Source organism: Pseudorasbora parva, chromosome 8 (assembly GCF_024679245.1).
Source record: "Pseudorasbora parva isolate DD20220531a chromosome 8, ASM2467924v1, whole genome shotgun sequence".
NCBI lineage: Eukaryota > Metazoa > Chordata > Actinopteri > Cypriniformes > Gobionidae > Pseudorasbora > Pseudorasbora parva.
This window is the reverse complement of record NC_090179.1, coordinates 12,064,608-12,090,647: the sequence shown is the minus strand read 5'-3', so window position 1 is coordinate 12,090,647 and position 26,040 is coordinate 12,064,608. Positions and strand designations below refer to the sequence as shown.

At 44.3% G+C, this 26,040-nt stretch overlaps 2 protein-coding genes across 2 annotated transcripts in view; both read right to left on the bottom strand.

The window, feature by feature from the left end:
• Nucleotides 1–26,040, bottom strand: part of lipt2 (lipoyl(octanoyl) transferase 2) — a 571,631-nt gene that overhangs the window by 425,522 nt on the left and 120,069 nt on the right. The gene's annotated exons all lie outside the window — the stretch shown is intronic.
• Nucleotides 1,892–2,809, bottom strand: LOC137085023 (olfactory receptor 51I2-like). Its single transcript, XM_067451576.1, has one exon. The coding sequence runs from the start codon at nucleotides 2,807–2,809 to the stop codon at nucleotides 1,892–1,894; it is 918 nt and encodes a 305-aa protein (XP_067307677.1).

The window sequence follows — 26,040 nt, the reverse complement described above, 5'->3', positions numbered from 1 at the left end:
CTGTAATGTATGTGCTCGGTAGATCCTAGGATCGAGCAGCTGACTCCCCTCGCTAGCAAGGGTCAGAAAGCACTACGCTGAGCGCTGTTCTCCAGGATAGCCTGTCTCTGAGGTCCGGCCTGAGGCGGACACTGCCAGTTCGCAGTCCCTCAGCTTGATGCCTCCAGGGGCGAGTTTCCAGAGGCTCTGTTGTTAACAGACTGGGCTGTCAGACGGAAGAGTCCCGCATAGTGACGCCAGGTCAAGCCTCTCTGGTGGCATTCGGTGAAGATCTTCCCGAATAGTGACTGGCTGGGGCGCCCTCGGGTCCCCTAGCCACATTCCCTTAAAGGAACCCCTTGTCGAAAAGGTTGGTTCCAGGCCTTTGAGCGGCCAGGGTAGGGTACATGAAGGTGCCCCAAGGCCATGGCTCGGGCTATGACCGTAGGGAATGCTGTCACTGACAGCCTAATGTGACCAAAGGGGGAGTGGTTCAGGCATTTCAGTTGAATTTGCTTGTCCTGACAGTTGTCACTGCCAGTAGGCATGCACTCCCCTCGGCATGGCAGCGTGGGTATATCGTTCCCCATAGCGTCAGCTGACGCAGCTCGAGCTCCCTTTCGAAAGGGAGCGTCCCCGGTTACGACTGTAACCTTAGTTCCCTGAGAACAGGGAACGAGACGCTGCGTCACTTTTGCCATGCCTCGGGGCCTGCCTGCAAACAGTCCCTTCAGACGAAGAAGCTGGTGTCATGTTTGCAAGGCGCCCTTATATACTTCCTGGTCGCACCTTGATGACATCATAGGCTGTCGTCGGTCAATAGGATTGCTGTGATTTGATAGTAGCTCAGACACAGCAGCGCCTCGTTCCCTGTTCTCAGGGAACTAAGGTTACAGTCGTAACCGGGGACGTTTTTAAGTAGGGCTGTTGCCCCCCTTTAATGTATGCTCCCTTGAACTTTTTTCACAAAGAATAGTAAAAAGATAAGTTCCTGGTAGAGCACTCTCAACCCTGTCTGAATTCTCCCCCATTGGCTGCATTTACACTGCAGGTCTTGATGCACAATTCTGATTTGGTGACTATATCAAATTTTTTTGACTACCTGCTTACATCATCTGTACACTGGCAAAACAGCCTAAGACATTCTTAAACAGTGAAAAGAAGTAAAACAGCGCAATATGCAATGGACGCAGACAAAATGATGGCACAATGTTTTGCTTTCTGCACTGTTCCACGCATCTTTAAAGGTTGGCAAAACATTTTGCAAAGCTTTTGCACCTGACATACTCCCTTTATTTTTGATCTGCTGCGAGCTAAGGTGTGAGTAAGAGCTAAAGCAGGACAGACCTTAATGTCATGTTTCATTTTTTATATCCCCAAATGTATTTTTTTTTAAATGAAATGTGAAATATATATATATATATATATATATATATATATATATATATATATATATATATATATATATATATATATATATATATATAATCATTGTATTTAATGCAATGTTAATGCCTGGCTACTGGTTTTATTAATATTATGGTTGATACACAAAAAAATCTGATAACTGAAATGACCAGAAACTCTGACATGTCATTAACTGTGAAATCACAGTATGCATCTCTTGTTATAAAGTGATTTACTATATATATATATATATATATATATATATATATATATATATATATATATATATATATATATATATATATATATATATATATAAATCATTGTATCAGGTACTGCACAACAACTAGATAAAGTCAAACTAATATATTAAAATACATTACGTGGAACAAAACTTTGAGATGGAAAAAAAGACTGGCTTAACAGGATTTCCTTAAAATTTACTGGGCAATTTTTCTTATAAAGATAAATCATTCACTAGATAAATCAACACTAGATAAATCATTCACTTGGATCCATTCATAAGACGGATAATTGTTTTGCGAATATCTGGCAAGTTTAAAGCATAAACAAGAGGGTTCAGGATGGGTGGTATAACAAGAAATTCAAGTGAAAGAAAAACTGACAACCATATAGGAAGTTGTAAAGTCACAACTCGACTCAAAGTGACCTCAGAAATAAGGGCAATTGAGAAATTCAAAAGGACCACTATGTGTGGAATGCAAGTTTGATAAGCTTTGCCCTTGACTTGTGATGAGCTTTTTCTACAGATTATTAGAATTTTTACATAAGAAAATAATATTAAACTTAATGGAATGATTACAGTTGTGATCAATATAAAGATTCCCATGACATTATTAACAACAGCATTTGTACAAGACAGTTTGACCATTTCAAAGCTGTGACAGTAAACCTTAAACAAGTTGTTACCACATAATGTGAGTTTGGATAGAAAAATAGCAGAAATACCAAAATAAATCATCGGAAAAGTCAAGTTTACAACTATTAAAACAGTTAGAAACCTTGGTGTAATTATGTTGTGATACTGTAAAGGTTTACAAATTGCAACAAATCTGTCAAATGCCATTAACATTAATATTGTATTCTCATTTGCTGCATACGTGAAAATGACATAAGACTGTAAGAGACATGCTTCACGGGAGATTGCGTGTGTATCAGAAAGCAAGTCAGTCAGTACTCTTGGGAAAAAGCCGGCTGTTCCAAACAAAGAGTTGACAGACAAACATGAAATCAGAATGTACATGGGCTGTTGTAAAGTCCTTTCCAGAAATATAGCAAGCATAATAAGGACATTAAATAATGCGATAGCACAGTATAGAATAAAACCTAAACAAAAGAAAGCATATCTTATATTCCCAAGATTGTCAAATAACATGAAATACAAATATGTTCCATTTTCCATTTTCTGATAATCAAATGTAGCCTTCAATGACCTGAGTTAAGACAACAGACAAAGATCTTATGATTTATACACATTTTAAACATGAGCAATATGTTATCAACATAGTTTTCTTCTTCTTCTTCTTCTTCAGATATACAAGTTGGATTCAGTAAGGTTAAATGTATTACTTCATGATACCTTGCCTTCTTCACAAATACTGTAATATATTATCAACAGTATACTTTCAAAATCTCAACAACTTTCAAATTCATTTTTCAATCAATATCAGGCACAAGTACAATCCGTATCATAAAAAGACATTGCACAATTTTAATACCTACTCTAATACACCTTGAAATGACCACCGATGTTTCCTCATTTATTGTGCATGAATAATTATGGGTCACTAGTAAAGGTTCACATTTTTATATATCTTGCATGCAGGGCTGGATTAACATAAGGGCTAGGTGGGGCTAAAACCCCAGGGCCAGCGGACAGAGGGGGAAAGTGATCAAAAGTGATCCCTTTGCGTTATGCTTTCACATGTAGAAAATGGGAAATTTGCCTATATTGCTTGATCAGCCTTATATAACATTATATATATATATATATATATATATATATATATATATATATATATATATATATATATATATATATATATATATATATGAGAAAGAAAGCTACAATAGTGTGCAAAAATATAAATATAAGTTTGAAAGAGAAAAAAAGGGAAGCTAATCTTACAGCAAAAATTCCAAAACTACTTCGAGTTCACATAAAACATCCAAGCCTGTGGGAGACCCCGCTTGCAGCGGCAGCCCACAATTATCTTCACCATCCTTGTGCAATTTTCAGATGGTAATTGTTCCTCATGAATTCGTAAGGTATTTTTGACATTTACAGGGCTGAGTCGATAGATTTTATTGCCATTTGAATTCAGAATGTCAGTGTCTTTCTCTCATCATCACCCATGTAAGAATCCAGAATTACCTACTGTTTTGATGAACACTACGGTTGTTTGTGACTTGTCTCCATTATCTGCTTTTGAAAAACTATAGTAGTCTCGTGCCACAGTGCACATTCTATGAGTTGCAGTTCTGGTGCCTCCGTTTGTTCAACTCAACCTTGACATATATTCACATCACATGTTAATAGAGTTGCTCACAGGACACTGCACTTATTCGCAATCACAAAAGTTCTTTATTTGCATGTGCTTTACAGCATTGCCAGGTAAATATGTCATTTGTGTGATGATATGAGATTTGCTTTTACTGACCCCATACACCCGAAGCATGCACAATTAAAGGGGTGATGAATTGAGACATCAACATTCCCTTGAGCCTTTGATATATATAGAAACGTTCGTTGTGATATAAGAATATCCTGAAAGTTTCAGAGCTGAAAACTACCTTTTTAGTCAAAGAAAAGCTTTTATTGACACCAGGCCCTGAAAACGAGAGATGAATTGATGTCATGGAATCCAGAAATACCACCTCAACAGATAAAAATGTACAAACTCGTGGAGCTAAACGGATCAGGCTACCAAGCAATAAACATGCAGAAGATAGTAAGATACTGCACTGTGCCTGGTTGCGGAAAAACACAGTTCCTGCATAACCTTCCTTCAGATTCTAATATTAGGAATGAGAGTGGTTAAACGTTATTTTTAAGGAAGTTCCAGCTCACGTGTGTAAGACGTTGCATGTTTGTTTGCTTCATTTGACTGCAGAATTGTTTGTAAACAAGACACCGGTCGAGCTGGATTTGTAGACATATTGAGATTAATTGATTATTCTGTGGTGACCCACAGGGGAAACTGAAAGAAACATTTCACCCAGAGACTGTTCTTTAAGGGGGTAGGTACTTGAGTTTTAGTGGTTCCAGTTAAACGGTGTGTGACTGTTGTTTACATCTCTCGCTGTACAGTTTTTGTGAATTACTGAAGTGGATAGTAAAGCTGACTCGACGCATCTCTGTGTCCGGTCTCCTCACTTATTTCACTCCACAATTCTATAATTGAACTGACAGGAATTGTGCATCAAACTTATGTGAGTAAAACATGTTTTAATATGTGACAGTATTGCATGGTTAAAGATCATTTTGATTATGTGTATGTGTCTAACAGAACATACCATATCACGCTGTCACAGCGTGGAGAATGCTTTTTTTTTATTGGTTTATTGCGATTCGGGATCAAAATCGCACTTGTATAGGCCAGGGCTCGCAAAGCCCAAAGTCCTGGGGCTATCTGTTTTCCAGATGGGCTACCAAAACATAATCCCGTTGGCAGGCCGGTGAATTTTAAATAGTGAAATAATATTCCTTTCTTGGTCAGCGATATTTACTCTCTTGACTTGATATTTGAAGGACATGTGCATGTGTGTGCGGTTCGCACTTATATCCACTGATCAGGCAGGCCAAGTAATAAAACAATGATATTCCAAACAATCGCAGGTGGATGAGAGATAAATCATGGTGTTTGTTTAATAAAGACGTTTTGCAGGCCCTGTGAGAGAATCATTCCGGTTGCCGCTTTCAAAACTATCCCTCAATTGACAGGGGAACAGAAGCTAATTAAATATCCAAATCTTATCCAATCGTAGCCGTGGACATTTACTTCCAAGTCTCCAGTGCGGCAGAACCATCAAAACCCAGAAGAGAGCCTCAAAACCAGTGTAGTAGATAGCCAATTACTTATTCATTATGATTACGGTTGCCAAAATAATACTCATATACTGTTTGTTAATAGGCCAGAGGAGAAATGAAAGCTTTAGCGTAAGTTCTGCTGGAAAGACGCAATTACTATGTCACTTATTGCCTTCACTCTAATCCAATGATATTCTCATGCTCACTGTATAAAAGCTCTGTACTTACACGTTTGAGTTCGCAGATACAGAAGCGACAATCCCCACCACCACCAGGATAGCCCTGTCCATACCTCCTGGGGGATTGGCTGCGCCCCTGCCCTCGTCTTCAGGCAGGAATGGCACATCTGATACCCTCGGATTATGCACTTCTAAATAGATTTAATTCTATTAACTATAATACTGATCTGCCAACATTGTAGCTATATGATAAATTAAAATAAGCTGATAACATCACTGTTTTCTCCAGAACGACTGTACAGCCAAATAAAATTTTGTTGCAATATTGTCCTGTTTAACATTGTGATGCTGCTTTGAAACAATCGTCATTGTAAAAGTGCTATTTAAATAAAGTTGATACATCTATTAATTAATTTATTAATTTTGATGTTTTTGAATGTAAAAACCTCCTTGTGGGGGCGTCGCGACATCGGGGCCCATGTGTGCCTAGGAGGAATATCCCCGGCAATGTCGGCTTCAGCAGAACCTTGTTGACAAGTCTAGTTCTAGTTCTTCATCAGCCAAGCAGACAGCCACTGTCAGCCCCACTTGGAGCGGCCAGCATTCATCCAACCTGCCAGCGAGCATTTGTCGCTGTCATTGCTACAAGCCGAATTAGTAGGCCTCCCTAGGCCTCCCTGAGGGCCTGCTGGGGTGCAGCAGGACTGGCCAGGCTTCCCTTGAGGGGGTATCCCCATGCTTTAGGTGTTGGACGACAGGTAGTAGGCCTCACCTGGCCTCCCTGAGGGCCTGCTTGGTTACAGCAGGCCTCATCTGGCTTCTCCTGAGGGGGTGCTCCAGGGCCTCAGCCACTGGGTGATAGAAAGTAGGCCTCTCCTGGAGGACGAGCCCCCGGTTCCCAGTTCCTATGACAGTGAGCATGGTTGCTATCCAGGGTGGCTAGCATGGTCTGCTATCAGTTACCAGGCCTCACCAGGCCTCCCTGAGGTCGTTCCCCGGCCCCAGTGCCGGCTACGAGTAGCTGGCAGATAGTAGGCCCTGCGGGGCCTCCCTGGGGATTCTTCCATTGGGTAGCACTAGCTGCGTTTCCATTCCAGATTTGCGAAAAACTTTTGTGATTTTCCTTAAATGTCAATAAAAAACTGTTGCGAAATTACAGCGTTTCCATAGCTGCAGTTAAGCGACTAAAACATATTACTTTCCTCTCGCGATAGGTCATTCCAAAATTATGGCACTTGGTAGGTTTGTATATCCCATCCACCACACTAGCCATTATTTTTATTGGAAGGAGACATGTGGTATCCAAACATTAATGGAAACCCCTTAGGTTACTTAAGCGGCACGGATATGAGGTGTGTGTGTGTGTGTGTGTGTGTGTGTGTGTGTGTGTGTGTGTGTGTGTGTCAGATCTGCTTCAAGGTCTTCATGATAATGTAGCATTTCTGTGTTTAGAATCCAGTATTACTGTAATCCTATATTGTCTTTTATGAGTTTAATAAAGAACTCCGTTTCGTCTTCTCTCCAAACAAACCCTCATCTGTAAATATTTAGGTTCCTTCACCTAAATATTTATCCCCATTTCGGACTCCATTCCCCATAATCCTTTGCCCTGACTCATCAGCCATCATTGTTTACACCTGTGTGCCATTAGCATCATCACCTCAGTCTATATAAACCATGTTCACTCTGCCATTCACTGTGAAGTCTTGTAAAGTGTAACACTGCAATTCTGAGCGGTCTCTCATGTTTATTGTCTCTTGGTTTTGGATCACCTGCCTGTCTCTGGGCTACTCTCTTGCCTGCGTTCCCTGCCTTGTTGTGTTGTGTTTGTTTGGACTGCCTGCATGTGTTTTGACCTTGCCTGAAACCTGGACTTCGATTGTGAACTGCTGTCTTAATAAAGTTGCATTTGGATCCCCAATCTGTTGACTCATCGTTACACTACCTTACTATAAATTACTCTAAACTCTTTCCCCTCCAGCATTTTTTAAAAAAAGTTGCCAGCCACCTCCAAGATTTTTGACAATTTTCACAAAAATTTAATAGCCCATAGAATATTTAGTTTAATGAATATCTGAGCATGCATATATTAACAAACAAAAAAAATGTTTTATTCTAGCTTCATTCATTCCTTTTTTTATCAACACTTGAATATGGCTAAGTTTCATAAAAAAACAACATTTTGAAAGACTGGGAAAGACAGACTTTTTGTGAAGGACTGTTTCCATATAAGATCAGTCAGTGAAACAACTCACTGCAGCCTGTTAAACAATTAAACCATTATCAGTAAATAATGGTAACCCAAAGAATATAAGAAAATTAAATATTAGTTTAAAAAAGATAGATAGATTCCTAGCCTTTTCCCCCGTAAAGATGCGTCCTTTGCCGCTCTGTGCTTTGAAAAGAATGTGGGACACGAGCTGGATAGACACATTTTCAAATATCTTTGTCTTCATGTTTTCTCCTGATGTTGCAAAGCAACACTTGTTCTAAAAGGGCTGAATAGTGAATATTATCTTCCACAGGGTCAAGACATTTAGGCTATGTTTGATTATGCACTGCCAGAGAAAACAAAAGTAAAATGTGGGTGTGAAATGCGCTATTCAAATAAAATTGATGTGGCTCAAGTGTTGTAATAACAAGCAGAAACATAAAATTTTATAAAATAAAATTTGTCAAAAGGTATTCATCCTACAGTCTTTACCATAGATTTGAATGGGTATAATAGACTTAATTATACGCAAACGAAAGGAAGAAACGTTTATAATTTCCTGTGAAAATGAGTGCGACGCGAGTGAAAATTTGAGAAAAGAAACTAGATGTCCAGTGGGCTAAAATTGACTAATCTTAGGCCTATTGTTAAAATTCACGGAAATCGGAAAATCGGGTAACCAGATCGCAAAACAGAATTAAAAAGCTGGCAAATCTTAAATTGGGCTCAGCCCACCTCTCTCATCCAGGGCTGCAATGTTACATCTGCGAATGTATTTCCTTTGTAAACAAAGCTTTGTGCTTTAGTCCTGTGGTAATATACAGGTAAAACAGCATTCACATACAAAACACTGGGTTAATAACGAAAAATAGCTTTAAGTAGAAAATGTTCCCCAAATTAGTAAATACAAAAAACCATCAAAACCATTCAACTGTAACAATTTAATTAATGTCCAACAAATAAACAACAGATATAATACGGATGAACAATTTATAAAGCTCAGGTTGCTGAATATTCGATCCCTTTCGCCAAAAACGCTTATTGTTAATGATATGATTATAGATCATAACTTAGATGTGCTGTGTTTGACAGAAACCTGGCTAAAACCTGACGACTAGATTACTTTAAATGAGTGCACCCCCCAAGATTATTGTTATAAACATGAGCCACGTCTGAAAGGTAAAGGGGGAGGTGTTGCTGTAATTTATAATAATATCTTCAGCATTACTGAAAAATCTAGTTTCAAATATAATTCCTTTGAAGTTTAGGTGCTTTATGTAACGTTGTGTAGTGTAAATGATAAATCCCGTTTGACATTTGTGTTGGCTACTGTACACAGGCCACCAGGGCACAATACAGACTTTATCAAAGAATTTGCTGGTTTTCTATCAGAGTTAGTACTGGCTGCATATAAAGTACTAATTGTTGGTGATTTTAATATTAATGTAGACAATGAAAAAGACGCATTGGGATTGGCATTTAGAGACAATCTAAACTCTACTGGAGTTAGACATAACGTATCGTGACGCACTCATCGCCTTAATCATACTTTAGATCTAATAATGTCACATTGAATAAATGTTGATACCGTTAAAATTCTGCAGCAGAGCGATGACATCTCAGATCATTACCTAATATCATGTATACTTAATTTAGCTAAGACAGCAAAGCCATCCCCTCTATTCAAATATGGCAGGACTATAACCGCTGTGACTAAAGATTGCTTTGTACCTAATCTTCCTCATCAGTTCCATCTTCTCAGCATTACAGCTAGCCAAGAGGAACTTGATGTTGCAACAGAAACTATTGACTCTCTCTTTACTAGCACTTTAGACATAGTTGCTCTCCAGCGCTTAAAGAAGATTAAAGCAAATAATCCAACGCCGTGGTACAACGAGCACACTCGGGCCCTTAAAACAGCAGCCAGAAAAATTGAGCGCAGCTAGAAGAAAACAAAACTAGAGGTTTTTCGCAATTTGTGGAAAGAGAGCATGATTGCATACAGAAAAGCCATACAAACTGCTAGATCTGCTTATTTCTCAACTCTTTTAGAAGAAAACAAACAAAACCCTAGGTATTTATTCGATACAGTGGCTAAATTAACAAAAGATAAAGCTTCAACTTCTGACATTTGTAAACAACACAGCAGTAATGACTTTATGAACTTCTTTACTAGTAAGATTGATAATATTATGAATAAAATTATAACCATGCATCCATCTACTACAGTATCACTGCAGAGAGAACATTGTAGTGTCACTGAAGAAATATTACACTCATTCACTGCTATAGGAGGAGAAGAATTGGATAAACTTGTTAAATCATCAAAATCAAACATGTATGCTTGACCCTATACAGACTAGGCTACTAAAAGAGATGCTTCCAAAGGTCATAGATCCTCTGCTTAATATTATTAATTCATCCCTGACATTAGGATATGTACCGAAAACTTTTAAGTTGGCTATAATAAAACCACTTATTAAAAAAACGCAACTTGATCCCAAAGTGATCCCTGTCAATTACAGGCCAATCTCGAATCTACCGTTTCTATCAAAAATACTAGAAAAGGCCTATAAAAGGCTGTGTCTTCACAATTATGTTCCTTTTTAGAAAGAAATGGTATATGTGAGGATTTCCAGTCAGGATTTAGACCGTATCATAGTACTGAGACCGTATCATAGTACATAGTACAGATTTATCCACTCTGGGACCCGGTTTCAAAAAATATTTATAATAACATTTTCTTGTCTGTACTGCAACAGACATTTCTGGATCTTGTGGATAGTGATGACATCACTATTTCACACAATATACGGATTGGCTGTACACAAGAAAACGCATGGGTGTCATTTCAGATTTATCCACTCTGGGACCCGGTTTCAAAAAATATTTATATTAACATTTTCTTGTCACACCAGGTGTGGTGGCAACTTCTTGAGCCTGGCTCAGGTTCTGAGGTCCAGAACCAGGGTGATGCATGTCCTTGCACACAAGTTGCTCTATGCAGATGACACTGCCTTTGTGGCTCCCACTTAACACGAAAGTCTGGAGATGTGCAATTATTTTGCTGCTGCCTGCAGAGAGTTCAGACTCACCATAAGCCTCAGTAAGACAGTGGTGATGTCTCAGAACGTTCCCGCTCCCCCTCATGTCACCATTAATGGTGCTGTCGGTTGTTGAGAAATGTGAAATCTCGACTCAACCCTGACAGCAAACAAAAACCTTGATCCTGAACTGAACACCAGGATTCAGTTCTAGCTCATATTGAGGCACTGAACACTCCCTTCGTGCCTCAATATCCTTTCTCTCAAAGTAAAGGTGCAGATATATGAATCCTGTTTGCTCTCCGTTCTTCTATATGGAATCAAAACGTGGCCTACATACCTGCGGCAGGAGCACAGGCTTAATACTTTTCACGTTCATTGTCTATGACAGATCCTTTACCATGTCATGGCAGGATCGGGTCCCGAACACTACCTTGCTGAAGCTCACTAAAGCAGGGACATGTCCACTGTGATCTGGAAGAGATGTCTCAGATGGATCAGCCATGTAATCCATATGCCGGATGATCTTTCCAAAGTCCATTTTCATGGAGACTTAGCAGTGGAACATCGCCCTCGTGGCCAACCCAAGCTCCACATTAAGGATGTCGTCAAGCGGAACATAAATGTCTTTAACATCAATCCCGACTGAAAGGCATTACCTTGTGGAAGACCGGGCAGCTTGGTGGTCTGCGCTAATAGAGGGCCCGATTCTGTCATGCCATGCTTATACCAGCATTTGCACAAAAAGGTGGAATTTTATCTGATTAGTGTTTCATTTCTCCCACCTGTTCCCTCTTGATTTCTTCCCTTTATAAGCTCTTTGTGTTTTGTTAGTGATGACTAAATGAGGCTTCCTGAACAACTAAGGCTTTCCAGCCCATTGGTTCGCCAAAAGGTTAATTTACCCGAAGCCTTATGAAACAGTGTGCTCCCTAGTGACAACTGCAAAGCACTCTCAACAACTCAGTACAATAACACTTTCTCAGCAATCTTTCCATCTCTCTCTTTCTGGACTGGCAGTGTGGCTGCAGCTGCTGTTGGCGCCTGACTAAACCACGCACCTTCGCCACTCATTTCAAATGCAAAGATGTCAGCAAATCGCAACAGTGGACGTTTTCACTGAAGTTTCACAGCAGACAAGCCCCTTAAAACAGAGCATTCAAGCCAAAGGGCTAATATCAGAATAAACATTCTGGCCCTGATGAAGTTTTGGAAGTTTTTGGTTGGTCACCTTTGACTTTTGCCTTGCTCAGTTGGGGACACTTAAATTTCAACTATATGACTGATCTTCCCGCATTGACACTATATGACAATTGAAATTAGCTGGATGACATCACCATTTTCACCAGAATGGCTGTACAGCCAAATAAGATTATGTTGCATTATTTTCCTGTTAACACAGTGAAGCTACTTTTTAAAAAACTCTATATAAATAAAGGTGACTTGACTTGATCCGTAGGGACAACACTGCAACCATTGCGTACATCAAAGACAAGGTGGTATGCTATCTTGTTGCATTTTGCAACTTGCCCGCCATCCCCTCCTATGGAGTCAGAAGCATTTGAGGTCACTTCAGGCCATTCATGTTCCTGGTGTGCTCAACTGTGTGGCCGACAAGCTACAAATGGTCTGATTTTCTCCACTGGCGCAAGATGAAGGCCTCATCCTCCGAGCAGCATGGAGGTAACGTACAACCAGATGGTGCTTCCTCAGAGGCCCATCACTCACAGGAGTGTGGAAAGCCACAAAATCAGCCATATACACCTTGAGTGTGGACAGGGTAAGACCCACAGAGGAGCAATCTTGAGGGAATCCAGCACTAAAGCCACTGGGCAGTTAGCTATCAATCTATCAAGCAACTTTATTTATATAGCACTTTTACAGTGACAATTGTTTCAAAGCAGCTTCACATGGTTAAACAGGACAATATTGCAAAAAACATGTATTTGCGCTTGATTTCAGTATTAGTCCTGGTGACCATATTAGACCATTAAGAGTTGCTATGGCTACAGTTAACACATTCCAGCTGGTGGAGAAAACAGCGTTGACATTTTTGATGCAGCAGACAAACTGCATGTCACAAAATATGACTGCGATTGAAAGTCATCACATGTAAACACCAGATCGGCTTAGATAACTTATCTTGTATCTTGTACTTATCGGAATGACAAAAAAAGTGTGCTTGTAAACGTGGCTAGTGTCACGCAAAAATGATTACTGTCCGTCACTGAATTGGAGAAGCAGTCGCTCTCAGTCCTACATCACCGGACTAATTAGCCTAATCTTCACGGAACTTTATATCGCGGTGGAAACGCAGACAGTTGCAGGTCTGGGGGGAGAAAAGTGTAAAAAAAAGTTCTTGGTACAAATTGTTCCGGGTAATTTTGGTGGAAACGGTTTTACAGGTCCATTTACAACCCTATAAATTGTCCCTAGTATGTAATGCCCTGTTTTTGACTTATTTGGAAGGGTCATGAATATTGATGTTGAGCTCTGCTCTGATTGGCTTATTTCAACAGCTCACAAGCAGTTCAGCTGTTCAGTCCTGACCGTCCTGACAGAGCACAGACAGACAAAATGACACTTCAAGCAAAACATCTCAAGTTGAGTTTGATAAAATGCAGCTTACTTGTTTATTGGTGTTTTCAGATCATCCACACACGAGAAAGAGCTGGCCATCGTGTGGTTGCCAGATTTCAGTAATTAAACCCCCCAAACAGAGCTTTTCTGTGAAAAAAATCCCTGTATGCATCCGGTGTTTTTTATCTAAACATGTCCAATCTGGCAACCATATGCATACGAGCTCTCTCTTGCGCGCCGGTGAACTGAAAACACCAATAAACAAAGTAAGCTGCATTTTATCAATCTCCATTTGAGATATTCTGTGTCATTCAGCCTTCATTTCAGACTTCTCTTTTTTCGTCAACGATATTGCATGTTTATATAACGTTAGTCACAATGTAGGCTAACGTTATGCAGTGACTGTGATGTAGCCTAATCTGAAATGCAAATAGGCAAAAACATCATAGGAAACACCATACTTCAGTTCTCAAAAATATAAATATATAACTGATATTTTTACAAAATGAATAGCCTCGTCAAATGACTATCATTTTAACTTATATGGTGGAAAAGGTGACGTTTGCTAGAAGGATCGAGTGAACGCTCTAAGCAAAGTTTCTACGGTTGTATTTTGTAATACAAAATAATATTAACCTTTGTCATTAGACACACTATTTAGTTTTGTATGGTACTTGGTGTTTCCTATTGTTACTGTACTAGCATCTTGCGTTATCTAGACAATGCTGTCTCTCTAATAAACTTTCAATTTAATCGGAAATTGTTTAAACAGTCATTAAGTGGATAAATCGTTACTTACTGCTTGCAGGAATACAGTTGTAATTGCCACTTTCTTCAGTTTAAGACGCTGAGCGAAGCTTGCTTGAAATTGGCCAAACAAACGAACAATCTTGAATTAAATTGTTGTGGTATCGGATTATAAACATCAACCATGACTGTTGACATTTTTTTATCTCTGGGAAGGGTGGAAAAGTATCCTGCAAAGCCTGGAACATGACGTGTGTCCATGAGAGAAGTTTGTTTATCTGCAGTCCCAGTTACCGTCATTTCCGCCTGACAATGCACATGTTTGGACAGATGCAAATGTTAGGGGCGTGCATATAAATGATCCCCGATGCTTGAGTAACTGTTGGGTTTATGTTGAGAAGCATTTTTTTCCGAGAAGTAGTAGGCAATGATGTTTGAGACTCAGAGTATGTAATGTCCATGTACCGAACTCTTATTATTTCACCATGGTGTGGAGTGCAATAAGTGATTAGACAGGAGACAGAAATGCGTCGAGTCAGCTTTACTAACACTTCAATATTATTCTCCAAACTGTACAGCGAGCAATGTAAACAACTGTCACACAACATTAACGTCTCGGGTTATGTATATAACCCTTGTTCCCTGAGAGGGAACGAGCACTGCGTCGAAACGACGAATTGGGGATGCTCCCTAAGCATCAACGCATCTGAAGTATGAATGAAACTAGTCCAATCCTGATTGGTGTTACGTCATGACGTAGATGTGACGGCATAACCGGAAGCTATAAAGGGGATGCTGGCGCATAGTAGCGTCAATTATCGCGATGAAGCAAAACGCTCTCAGGCGATACGCGGTGTGGCGACGAGACGCAGTGCTCGTTCCCTCTCAGGGAACAAGGGTTATATACATAACCCGAGACATTCCCTTTATCGAGGGAACTTCGCACTGCGTCGAAACGACGAATTGGGGAATGAGTACCCACTATGCCACACCAAGGGTATGCCTGCCCTAATGTGAAGCTGGAACCCAGGCAAAATTAGGACTAGAGCACCCTGGCGCCGGGAGTCGCAGGGAGGTGAAGACTGTAAAACCGTATAAATGTGTGTTGAGTTGCCCAACCAGCCACCTCACAGATATCCTGCATTGGAACGCCGGAAACAAGAGCCACTGAAGAGGCCATGCCCCTGGTGGAGTGTGCCCTAGTGGCTATAGGTGAAGGCAAACCGCACACCTGATATGCCGAGGCAATAGCCTGCACTATCCAGTTACTAAAAGTGGGAGTAGCTGCAGGCAATCCCTTCTTAGGCGGACCAAAACACACTAACAGCTGTTCAGATTTTCTCCACTGCGCTGACCTCTCCAGATATATTCTTAGAGCCCTAACGGGGCACAAGAGAAAAAGTCTCCCTTCTTCCGCCGTCACATGAGGCGGAGGATGGAAAGCCTGTAGTACTAAAGATCTGACCACATTAGAGGGCACCTTAGGCACATAACCCGGCCTGCCAAAACTGCCATCTCGTACGACTGCGCCAGTCGTCGATATAATTCAGTACACGGATGCCCTGAAGTCTCAATGGAGCCAGAGCTGCATCCATGCACTTCGTGAATGTGCAAGGGGAAAGAGCTAGACCGAACGGAAGAACACGATATTTGTACGCTTCGCCCCCGAAAGCGAACCTCAGAAACTTCCTGTGGCATGGAAGGATGGATATATGGAAATAGGCGTCTTTTAAATCTATCGTGACTCACGATGGCAGAGATTGTCAACATCTTGAACCTGAATCTCCTCAGAGACCGGTTCAGATACCTTAGATCTAAAATCGGCCGAAGCCCTCCATCCTTTTTTGGAACAATAAAGTACCGGCTGTAGAACCCGTCATCACCCCATTGAATTTTGGAGGGGGGTGATCGAACTGCATTCTGTACCCTATCTCTACAGTACGCAGGACCCATTTTGATATATTCGGAAGGCATTTCCATGCACCGAGATAATCTACTAAGGGAATCAGCCTCTTGAGGCTGACCTCGGGTGTTATTTGAATCTCGTTCCCAGCCCCCTGAAGCGGAGTCCCGGCAGGGAGCAGGGATTTTCGGTGTGTGGGGACAAGTGCCGTTTTCGGTGTGTGGGGACAAGTGCCGTCCCTTCGCAGGTCTTTTCGTGGCGACTGGGACAGCACTTGCCCCTGGGAAAACGATGTGGCCGAAGCGTCTGTGACGGCGGGATTACCACATCGTTTTCCCAAGAGCGCCGCACGGAAAACAACCTCGGTTGCGTCCGCGCGGGAGGGACCGCTCTTAGAAGCCCTGCTCCGGCTAGGACCTCTTTCCAGCAGCCTTCTTGGCGAGAAGGACGTTCTCCAGATCGCCCTTCGGCCTTGAAGACTGCTGATGCTGCTGAGAGCGCCGCCTTTGTTGACAAGCTCCCGGAGGAGGGGCTCTAAAGGCGACGCTCTTCTTCTGCACCTGCCGGTGCGAGGAGCTAGTCGACGGCTGAGGCTGCCCACTTTGGACAGCCTTCCCTTTAGGACAACCAGGGAGGAACTGTTGGAAAGCTGACAATTAATTTTTTTGCCTCCTGGAATCTGTCGACGACGGTATTATTGGCGTCGCCGAACAGACCCGAAGGCGAAATCGGGGAGCCTAAGAGAAAGCTTTTGTCATTCTCTTTCATCCCCGACAGATTAAATCAGAGATGTCTCTTCACATTCACCATTATCGCAGCATGGCTTGATGGGCAGTACCGGGGGTTTAAGGGACGAAATTGTGCAGGTCCGGAAAGAATGGGAAGCCCCGGCGAGGTGTTGGAACCCGGCGTGAAAGAAAACGAAAACGAATTCACCCATAATAACAGGCCCAGCCCGAACAGGTACCCCAAACAGAACAGTCCACCTCATAACAGTCCCTAAGAGTCAACGTATAGGGGGGCGGACCAGGTGGCCATACCGGCTGCACTTAACAGGAGGGGGGCATAGGGCAAGGGGCGGGGCAGGGACAGTGCTAGGGGCATGGGCAGGGGCCAAGGCTGCCGCCGGAGGGCGCCCTCTCCTTGGGGGCTGGGCCAGCTGAAGCGGTTCACCAATATCCACATGAGCAGGCTTGAGACGGTCAGCCGCCACCCGCACAGGCCTACCCCCCATATCCACAACAAAGTTCTTAGACCCTCTGGCCAGGACACGGAAAGGCCCATCGTAGGGTTTTCCACCCCGCATTTCGCATATAAATTATCCACAATCTTCGCAGGCAGGATGCTGTGCTGAGCCCCAGAATCAACTAGCAGCCGTCGGCCAGAAAAGGCGTCAGTGGTGACTAACAGCTTGCAGTCATGGCCAGAGCTGCTAATGAGCACCGGCCCTGGCTTTTCCCTGGGCTCCAAAACTGCAAGACTGACGACACTGTTTGGCCTTGGCCCCAAACCTGAAATAGTAATAACAACAGCCGTCCTCACGCTGTCGGCGGGCTATCACAGCAGCTGCAGTGCCATGGTCATCCACCGGGCATTCAGGGACAGCAGGCGGTCTGCTTTCTCCAGCTCTGACAGTTCAAAGAGGTGCAACAGGAATGTTTTAAGTGCATCGTACTTGCCGTCAGCCGGAGCAGCCTCTAATAGTGCTATAGCCCTGGCTGTCGTCGAGGCATCCAAAGCTGCTACCACATGGAAATACTTTGTAACATCCTGCGTTATCCCTCTTAGCTGGAACTGGGCCTCGATGTGTTGAAACCATGGTCGTGGATTGTTCTGCCAAAAGTCTGGCAATTTGATGGTGGCAGCGTAGATCGCGCCGACATTAGCCGCGCTGATAGCAGCAGCGGGTGCCGCAACGGCATCATTTTCACCACCGCCGTTGTGTAACATAATTCAACCTTATTCAACGGGTCCCCAATGTGGAGTGCAATAAGTGATGAGACAGGAGACGGAGATGCGTCGAGTCAGCTTTACTAACACTTCAATATTATTCTCCAAACTGTACAGCGAGCAATGTAAACAACTGTCACACAACGTTAACCCGGAACTCATTTTTGCTGGAAAACCCGCTCCCTTAAAGGGGCCGCGTCTGGGTGAATGTCTCATACAGTTTAACTTGTTGGTCACCACAATGGCAAGGTTAATTTAATTTTTCATTCTAGGGCACCTTTAAGTGCTTGTATTCCTGTGTAAGAATGTATTTCTGCTTTAATATCTCTGTCATAACATGTTTGATATATAAATATTCCTCTCTCTTTGTCTTAATCAACGATGCACAGAATAGGATTATGAAATGTATCATTAGTACATTTAGCAAACTTGGGAGTAAAACTGTATAAACTTGACACCCTTTACGACACCTGATAAAACATGCAAATTGGGTCATAAACAGAAATATAGAGAATCTTTCCCACTCAGAATTCACCCTCTGGATTGATCAAACTAACCCAGGAGAGGTGTAGATTAATTGTCTTAAAAGACAGTGGAAACATTTCTTTGGGTTCTTCTCTACTCATCCTTGGACCTTTCCTCCCGTCCTCTAAACCCGACTCACCCATCGCCATTCGGATTCGGCCCTGGCTTGGCGGTGCAGTCACTTTGGTTGTTGCCGCCTATGCCGCCAGAACCACAGGGCTTGTGAGTTATTACATTCGCTGCATACCTAAACAATGCACGCATAACTGATGTGTGTCCGTGCCCTAAGATGTAACATGGGCCAACATGACATTTTGCGTAAACATACATGCCACTTTCTAAATGCAAGTGGTGTGTTATCTATATGCATTTTGAGCTATCCGCGTGTATGTCTACGCGTTGTGATTCCGTGTGTATGTCTACGCCTAAACAAGCCATCATCTCTGCGTGTATGTCTACGCCGTGTGATTCCGCCAACCTGATATCACAGAATTAATATTTATAGCCTAATTTTATATTTTGGAGCAACTAACTCCACTCCTACCCTAAATCTACCCACTCTCAACAATACAAAACATGTAACAGGCAAATAAATGTACAGTCACATGTATTTATTGCAAAAACGGACCAAAAAAATTTATAAAAGTATTAACTCATGTTGCATTCCAAGTCTTCTGAACCGATATCTTCATGTGAAGAACAGAGTTGATATTAATGTTTTAGTTGTTGAAATGATGATCGTGCCCCTTTGTGAACAGAACACACACGCATTCGTTCATATTTCTGATTCAAATGATACACGAGACGACAAGTTTAGAATAATGCGATCGGTCACAAGACACACGAGAGCCAATGGCATTTTACAATCAAAGCTGACGTAATGATGCAATTGGTCACGAGACACACGACAGCCAATGCTGTCAAAGCTGACCTGACGTTTCTTCCGGCGGCAATATTTCAAATGTATTATTAATCTTTGGCAGATGGACTCGAAGTTCTGATCGCTTTTGGGGATTTTCCTCACACAAATTGGCCTCAGAACACTTGGAGTATGTGTACTTTCTGAACAAATTGTGCCTCCAGTCGTATCTGCCTGTTATATCCTGTTTTTTATAATACACAAATGGGTAGGTTTAGGGAAGAGTTTGAGTTAGGCATTCAAAATGTGTCTGAATATGTGTGTGTTCACAAGGTAAATGGATTTATAAACATACTAAATTATGATTTTTTGAAAATGTAAAAATGCAGAATGTTTCTTGTGATGGGTAGGTTTAGGGGCTGTGTGTGTGTGTGTGATGGGTAGGTTTAGGGGTAGTGGCAGTGTAGAGGGGTAGAATGAAACGTCGTTGATAAACACGCTAAAAAGCGATTATGTGTCTTTATAGCACGCCAAAATGGCATACAAATTGGCATGTCATACATACACCATTTTCATGAGATCAGTCTGCGCAATCCCCAAAAAAGCGCAGATGGGAGTGTAAAGTTCTGAGAGTGATGTACTGATGTTGGACAAATTAAAGTGCACAGACGCAGCCGGATCATTTCCATAATAATCAACATAATCTACCAAGAGCAGCACAATTTAACATCCGGTTTAAGGGTGGTAAATAAGGGCGCAAATGCCATAATATATATATATATATATATATATATATATATATATATATATATATATATATATATATATATATATATATATGTATATATTAGGGGTGACCCCGAATAGTCGAAGATTCGATGCATCGATATGCGGAGCCTGACTCGACCATCGATCTCACGGTCGAATCTTTGCGGGTGTTATGAAACGAGGATCATACCATTTTGGCAATATGGGGGTGCTCAATATTTTAAAGACGTGTCGCGGAGCTGAGCTGAGCTGAGCTGAGCATCCGTGTGCGACCCGTTTAAGGGCGCTGAGCTTCGCACCGCGCCTTTAAAATTAGAACACGTTCAATGAGTGTACACACCGGTGGAAGCATTCAGCGCCTGTCCGCAGCCACTCGGGAAGTTGTTTAAAATCCTGCTGCACCACAGAGCGCTTTCGTGCAGCTCATCTGCTGTCAGTCAATTCAAAATTGAGCTTGCGTGTATATAATGTGTGCGTCAGGTGGCGGTGTAAGATCCTGAGGTGTGCGGGGCTGAGCTTTGCATACGTCTTCACCCGCTTTAGGCACAATCGGCTTCAGAACATGCATGTAAATGCACTCGAAGTGTTCTTTTCCTCTCTAGGCAGGTATTTTTTAGGTTTATTTATAAAAATGTTCTTTTATATATTTGTGTGATGTTCTGTATTTCGATCGCGGCTTTAACATGTTATGAGAAAACGGTTTATTAATGTTTATCCACCACATTACCTTTTAGGCTATTTAAACCTAAATAAGAAAGCCATTGTCAGTTCGTCTGTCAGTTGGCAGGCAGTTTTGGTTGCTTTATTAAAAGTTGTTGTTGTGTGCAGTGTGTAAAGGAAAATAAAAATAGTTTTACCCTTCTGCTGACAGTGTCGTGCCCCTCCCAACCCATTCACACACACAGATGATTCAGTCGACCATAGAGAGATTCGACAATTCTGATTCGATTGTCTAAATCCTAAATCCTAAATCCTGTCAAGGACAGCTCTAATATGTATATATATATATATATATATATATATATATATATATATATATATATATATATATATATATATTTCCCTTTCAGTCGGTCACGTTCAACGTACGTCGGACTTAAACCGACGGATTGGGATCTGACTTTAGAGACCAATCCTACTTCGAGTGTGTAAAAACGAGCCAAAGAAATTTGCCATGCGATCCACGCATTCCACGCTCTGGCCCGGGTATAAATAGGAAGTGGAATGGTAGATCAGCCCTTTCTACTTCAGAGCCGAACAGTGTTATTGCTGTGTCTACGAAGAGTGTGGAGAATCGAGTCTCGTGAGAGAAACTGGCAATATGGGTGATACGCCGCGTCAGCAAGTGATCGCTTCACTAAACAAAGTGAAACTAAAAGAGCTTGTTGGTTCGATGGCCGTTTTCCCCAGACATTAAAAGAGCTTGTTGTTTCGCTGGGCGTTGTCACAAACATTGAGAGCTCACACAGGCTTGCACTATACGGACTGTGTGTAGCCGTCCGTCAGTCGGTGCTCTAGATGCGCGGCCGAGACTATGAAACCTCATATGGGGTTGAGTCCCTTTGCCTATCCCCCGATCTAGTTCATTTTCTGATGCTACTGGAAAAGGGCTATTTTGGCTGATAAGTGCTGGTGGCCTGAGGATTACAGTGGGAATTCCCCGCCAGGTACGTCCCCTCGGGCCCCCACTCCTCTATCGCATCAAAAGCATGCTGAGACTGGGTGTTCATGGGTGGTTCGGGTTCTCTCATGAGAACATGACCATGTCAGTGCATTGTACGCCTTGCCTTTTTCATAGAGGCTTGAGTGTTCAGTGTGTGAACTGTGCGCTGTGTGCCGTTCTGACGGCCACGTTCACTGTCTCACATGCCTGCTGGTAGTTAAAAATGGAATTGCTGATCCTAAAAAAAGAAAAGGTCTCAGCGTTTAATTTTGAGCTCTGGCAGAGGACAGATGTCAATTGCTGCATCAGAGAGAGGGAAATATGGAATGCCAAAAGGGCCATAATTCAAAAAAAAAAAAAAAAGTATAATGGTTTTCCCTCTCTCACTGCCCTCTGTCCTGCATGCACGGTGGTAGTCCCAACCCAGGGGTTGTGCAGGAACTGCGTGCGGTGTTGGACCTCGCTCTCTGGGCGACGAAAGTCACTGGACGCTCCCTGGGTCAGACGATGTCCACACTAGTTGTCCAGGAACAGGGGGCTAACCTGGCAGATATGCGTGAGAAAAAAAGCCTGTCTGTCGGGCTGACCTCCTCGGCGACGCCATCGAGAACTTTGCCCAGCAGTTCTTGGTGGCCCAGAAGCAGACGGAGGACCCGGTTGTCGGTTGCAGCGCCTTTGCCAGCTTGTTGCCTAAGGGGGTCCCCCCCTGCGTCCGCCTCCACCCTGCTAGAGCCGAGCAGCAGCCTTCACTGGAGAAGCAGGGTGCCAGGCGAGGGAGTGGCCCAACCCATCCAGCGTCCCGCTAACCGGCAGGCAAGCGCAAGGGGACGCGGCTCTGAGACGGGCCGGCTAGGGAGAACAGGAGCTGCTCGGAGGGAGATGATGTTCGCATCCCTCCCCCACCCCCCCGGAGGAGAACCGGGGGGTCCCTGACTGGTTTAACGTTTCTGCCACTGGCTCTCGGGAGTCCAGCGGTACCCACATTTTCAAAAGCAGTTTCCTCTCTCTCTGGGCCCCAAGAGGACTAGGTTGGTAGTGTGCGACGCCCCCGGGCCTTGTCGCTTCTTTCCTCCCCTCCCCTCGCCAGGGGGCAGTAGTGTGGGCACTGAGACCACCTCCGGGCCTTTTCACCCGCACTTTGCCCCAACCTGGAATACTCAGACCACACTCCGAGCCGCCTTTGGTTCTCCCCATTCGGTTCTGAGTTCTCCACCTCCCTGCCTCCGGGCAACAGGCAGCAGAGTGGGCACCGAGGACGCCTCCGGGCCTTCTCACCCACACGCTGCCTAACACTGGAGTACTCAGTCAACACTCCGGGTTGCCCCCGGGCCTCCCGAGTCCTCACCTCAGTTCGCTCGCCAGATGCCCAAGTACAAGGGCATCCTCTTCACCTCCATGCGAAGCAGCGATGATCACGTCTTGAGGTCAGAGATCGAGGTCCTCCTGGCGAAGGAACCGATCGAGCCGTTTCCTCCAGCCGATATGAAGATGGGGCTCTTCAGCCCCTATTTCACTGTGCCCAAAAAAGCGGGGTGGGTTATGTCCAATCTTGGACCTGCGTGTCCTGAATCACACCTTGCGCAAGCTCCTGTTCCGGATGCTAATGCAAAACGCGTTTTCGAATGCATCCGTCCCCAAGATTGGTTTGCAGCGTTTGACCTGAAGGATGCATACTTCCATGTCCCTATTCTCCCCCGACACAGACCATTCCTATGCTTTATGTTCGAGGGGAAGGCATACCAGTACAAAGTCCTGCCCTTCAGGCTGTCCCTGTTGCCTCATGTCTTTACGAAGGTCGCGGAGGCAGCTATTGTTCCGCTCCGAGAACGCAGCGTTCGCATCCTCAACTACCTCGACGACTGGCTGATACTCGCCCAGTCGAGGGGACAGTTGTGCGAACACAGGGACATGGTGCTCAGTCACTTCAGCCTGTTGGGCCTTCGGGTCAACCGAGAGAAGAGCAAACTCTGTCCCACACAGAGGATCTCTTACCTCAGTATAGAGCTGGACTCACAGAGGAGAGAGTCCAGTCAGTGTTGAACTGCCTGAATTCATTCAAGGGCAGGACAGCGGTCCCACTGAAATTCTTTCAAAGGCTCCTGGGGCATATGGCATCTGCAGCCGCGGTAACGCGGCTTGGATTGCTTCATATGAGACCGCTTCAACGCTGCTCAATGGACTCGGCTCAATGGCCGAGTCCTCAGGTGGGCGTGGCAGAGCGGACTGTACCGGGTCCCAGTGACTCCGTACTGCCGCCAAACCTTCAGGCCGTGGTCCAGTACTTCGTTTCTCCGGGCCGGGGTGCCCCTAGAACAAGTATCCAGGCATGCTGTGCTGTTCACGGATGGGGGACCACGTACAACGTGCATGTAGTTGCAGGTCTGTGGACGGGGCCTCAATTGAATTGGCCTATCAATTGCCTCGAGTTACTGGCAGTACACTTGGCACTCCGCCACCTCAAGGGGCCGCTACGTGGCAAGTATGTACTGGTCCGTACGGACAGCACCACGGCTGTTGCGTACATCAACTGTCAGGGTGGTCTACGCTCCCGTTGTTTGCTCCAACTCGCCCGCCACCTCCTCCTGTGGAGTCAGAAGCAGCTGAGGTCGCTTTGGACTGAGGCGGTCCAGCTGATATGGGACCGGTTTGGAGCCGCACAGGTAGACCTGTTTGCCTCTCTGGACTTGACCCTTTGCCAGTGGTACTATTTCCTGACTGGGGGTACCCTCGGCACAGATGCACTGGCACACAGCTGGCCCCGGGACCTACGCAGATATGCGTTTCCCCCAGTGAGCCTTCTTGCACAGACGTTGTGCAAGGTCAGGGAGGACGAGGAGCAGGTCTTGTTAGTTGCGCCCTACTGGCCCAACCGAACCTGGTTTCCAGAACTGACTCTCCTCATGACAGCCCCTCCTTGGCCCATTCCCCTGAGGAAGGACCTTCTTTCTCAGGGATGGGGCACTCTATGGGACCCGCATCCAGACCTCTGGAATCTTAATGTCTGGTCCCTGGACGGGACGCGTTCTAGATGGACTACCACAAGCGTCATAGATACCATCTCTTCAGCTAGAGTCCCCTCTATGAGGCGCCTCTATGCTCTGATGTTGAACCTGTTCGTTGAGTGGTGCTCTTCCCGCCGGGAAGACCCCCGAAGATGTTCGATTATTGTTGTGCTTTCCTTCCTGCAAGATGGGCTGGAGCGAAGGCTGTCTCCCTCCACCCTCAAAGGGTACATCACCGCAATAGCGGCTTACCACGACACAGTTGAAGGTAAGTCCGTAGGAGAGCACGACCTAGTCGTCAGGTTCCTCAGAGGTGCGAGGAGACTAAATCCTCCTCGCCCAAACTCAATACCCTCTTGTCCTGAGACCTACCACTCCCTACCAAGTTCCTACCACTCCCTTCCGGGACCAGGTAGTGAACCTGCAAGTGCTGCCCTCGGAGGAGGCAGTCCCAGCCCTGGCTTGGCTTGTTGTGTCCGGTCCCGGCTCTCTGCACTTACGTTGACCGGACTCAAAGCTTCGGACCTCAGAGCAAGCCAGCAGAAGGGAAAGGCTGTCTCCAAGCAGAGGTAAGCCCACTGGATAGTGGATGCTATAGTCTTGGCTTACCAGTCCCAAGACATGCCTTGCCCATTCGGGGTAAGAGCACACTCCACAAGGAGTGTTGCTTCTTCCTGGGCGTTGGCTCAAGGCGCCCCGCTGACAGACATATGCAGAGCTGCGGGCTGGGCGACACCTAACACGTTTGCTAGCCTCCGTGTAGAGCCGGTATCTTCCCGCGTCCTCGCCCCCAGTGGCCAGTAGAGCTAAGTGCCCGTTCTAGTGTCGGCTTCCAAACGCCACTCACGCCCTCTGGGCTGGATACCTGCATCTATTGTCTCAAGTTGTGTTCCCCGGAAACGGCTAACCCTGTGAGCTCCTCCGTCACCCCTACGGTGTCAGACGATGCGGACCATCTGATGCTAGGCCTGCACCCGTATGCTTGTGAAATGTGGTTGTAGGCTGGATTCCATATGTAGCGGTACCCTCACAGCAACCCTGTATGTGTATTCCTCCACAGTACCAGCTACCCTTTCCCTGGACAGAGCCCGTTCTGTCGTCTCTGGGCGTGTTCTTTTCCCCCTACAATTAGGTTGGAACCACTCCAGAGACTGCCATATGTTGCAATACC

Coding starts and splice junctions, on each gene's coding strand:
- LOC137085023 (XM_067451576.1), bottom strand. CDS start 2,809: ATGGAAAATGGAACATATTTGTATTTCATGTTATTTGACAATCTTGGG.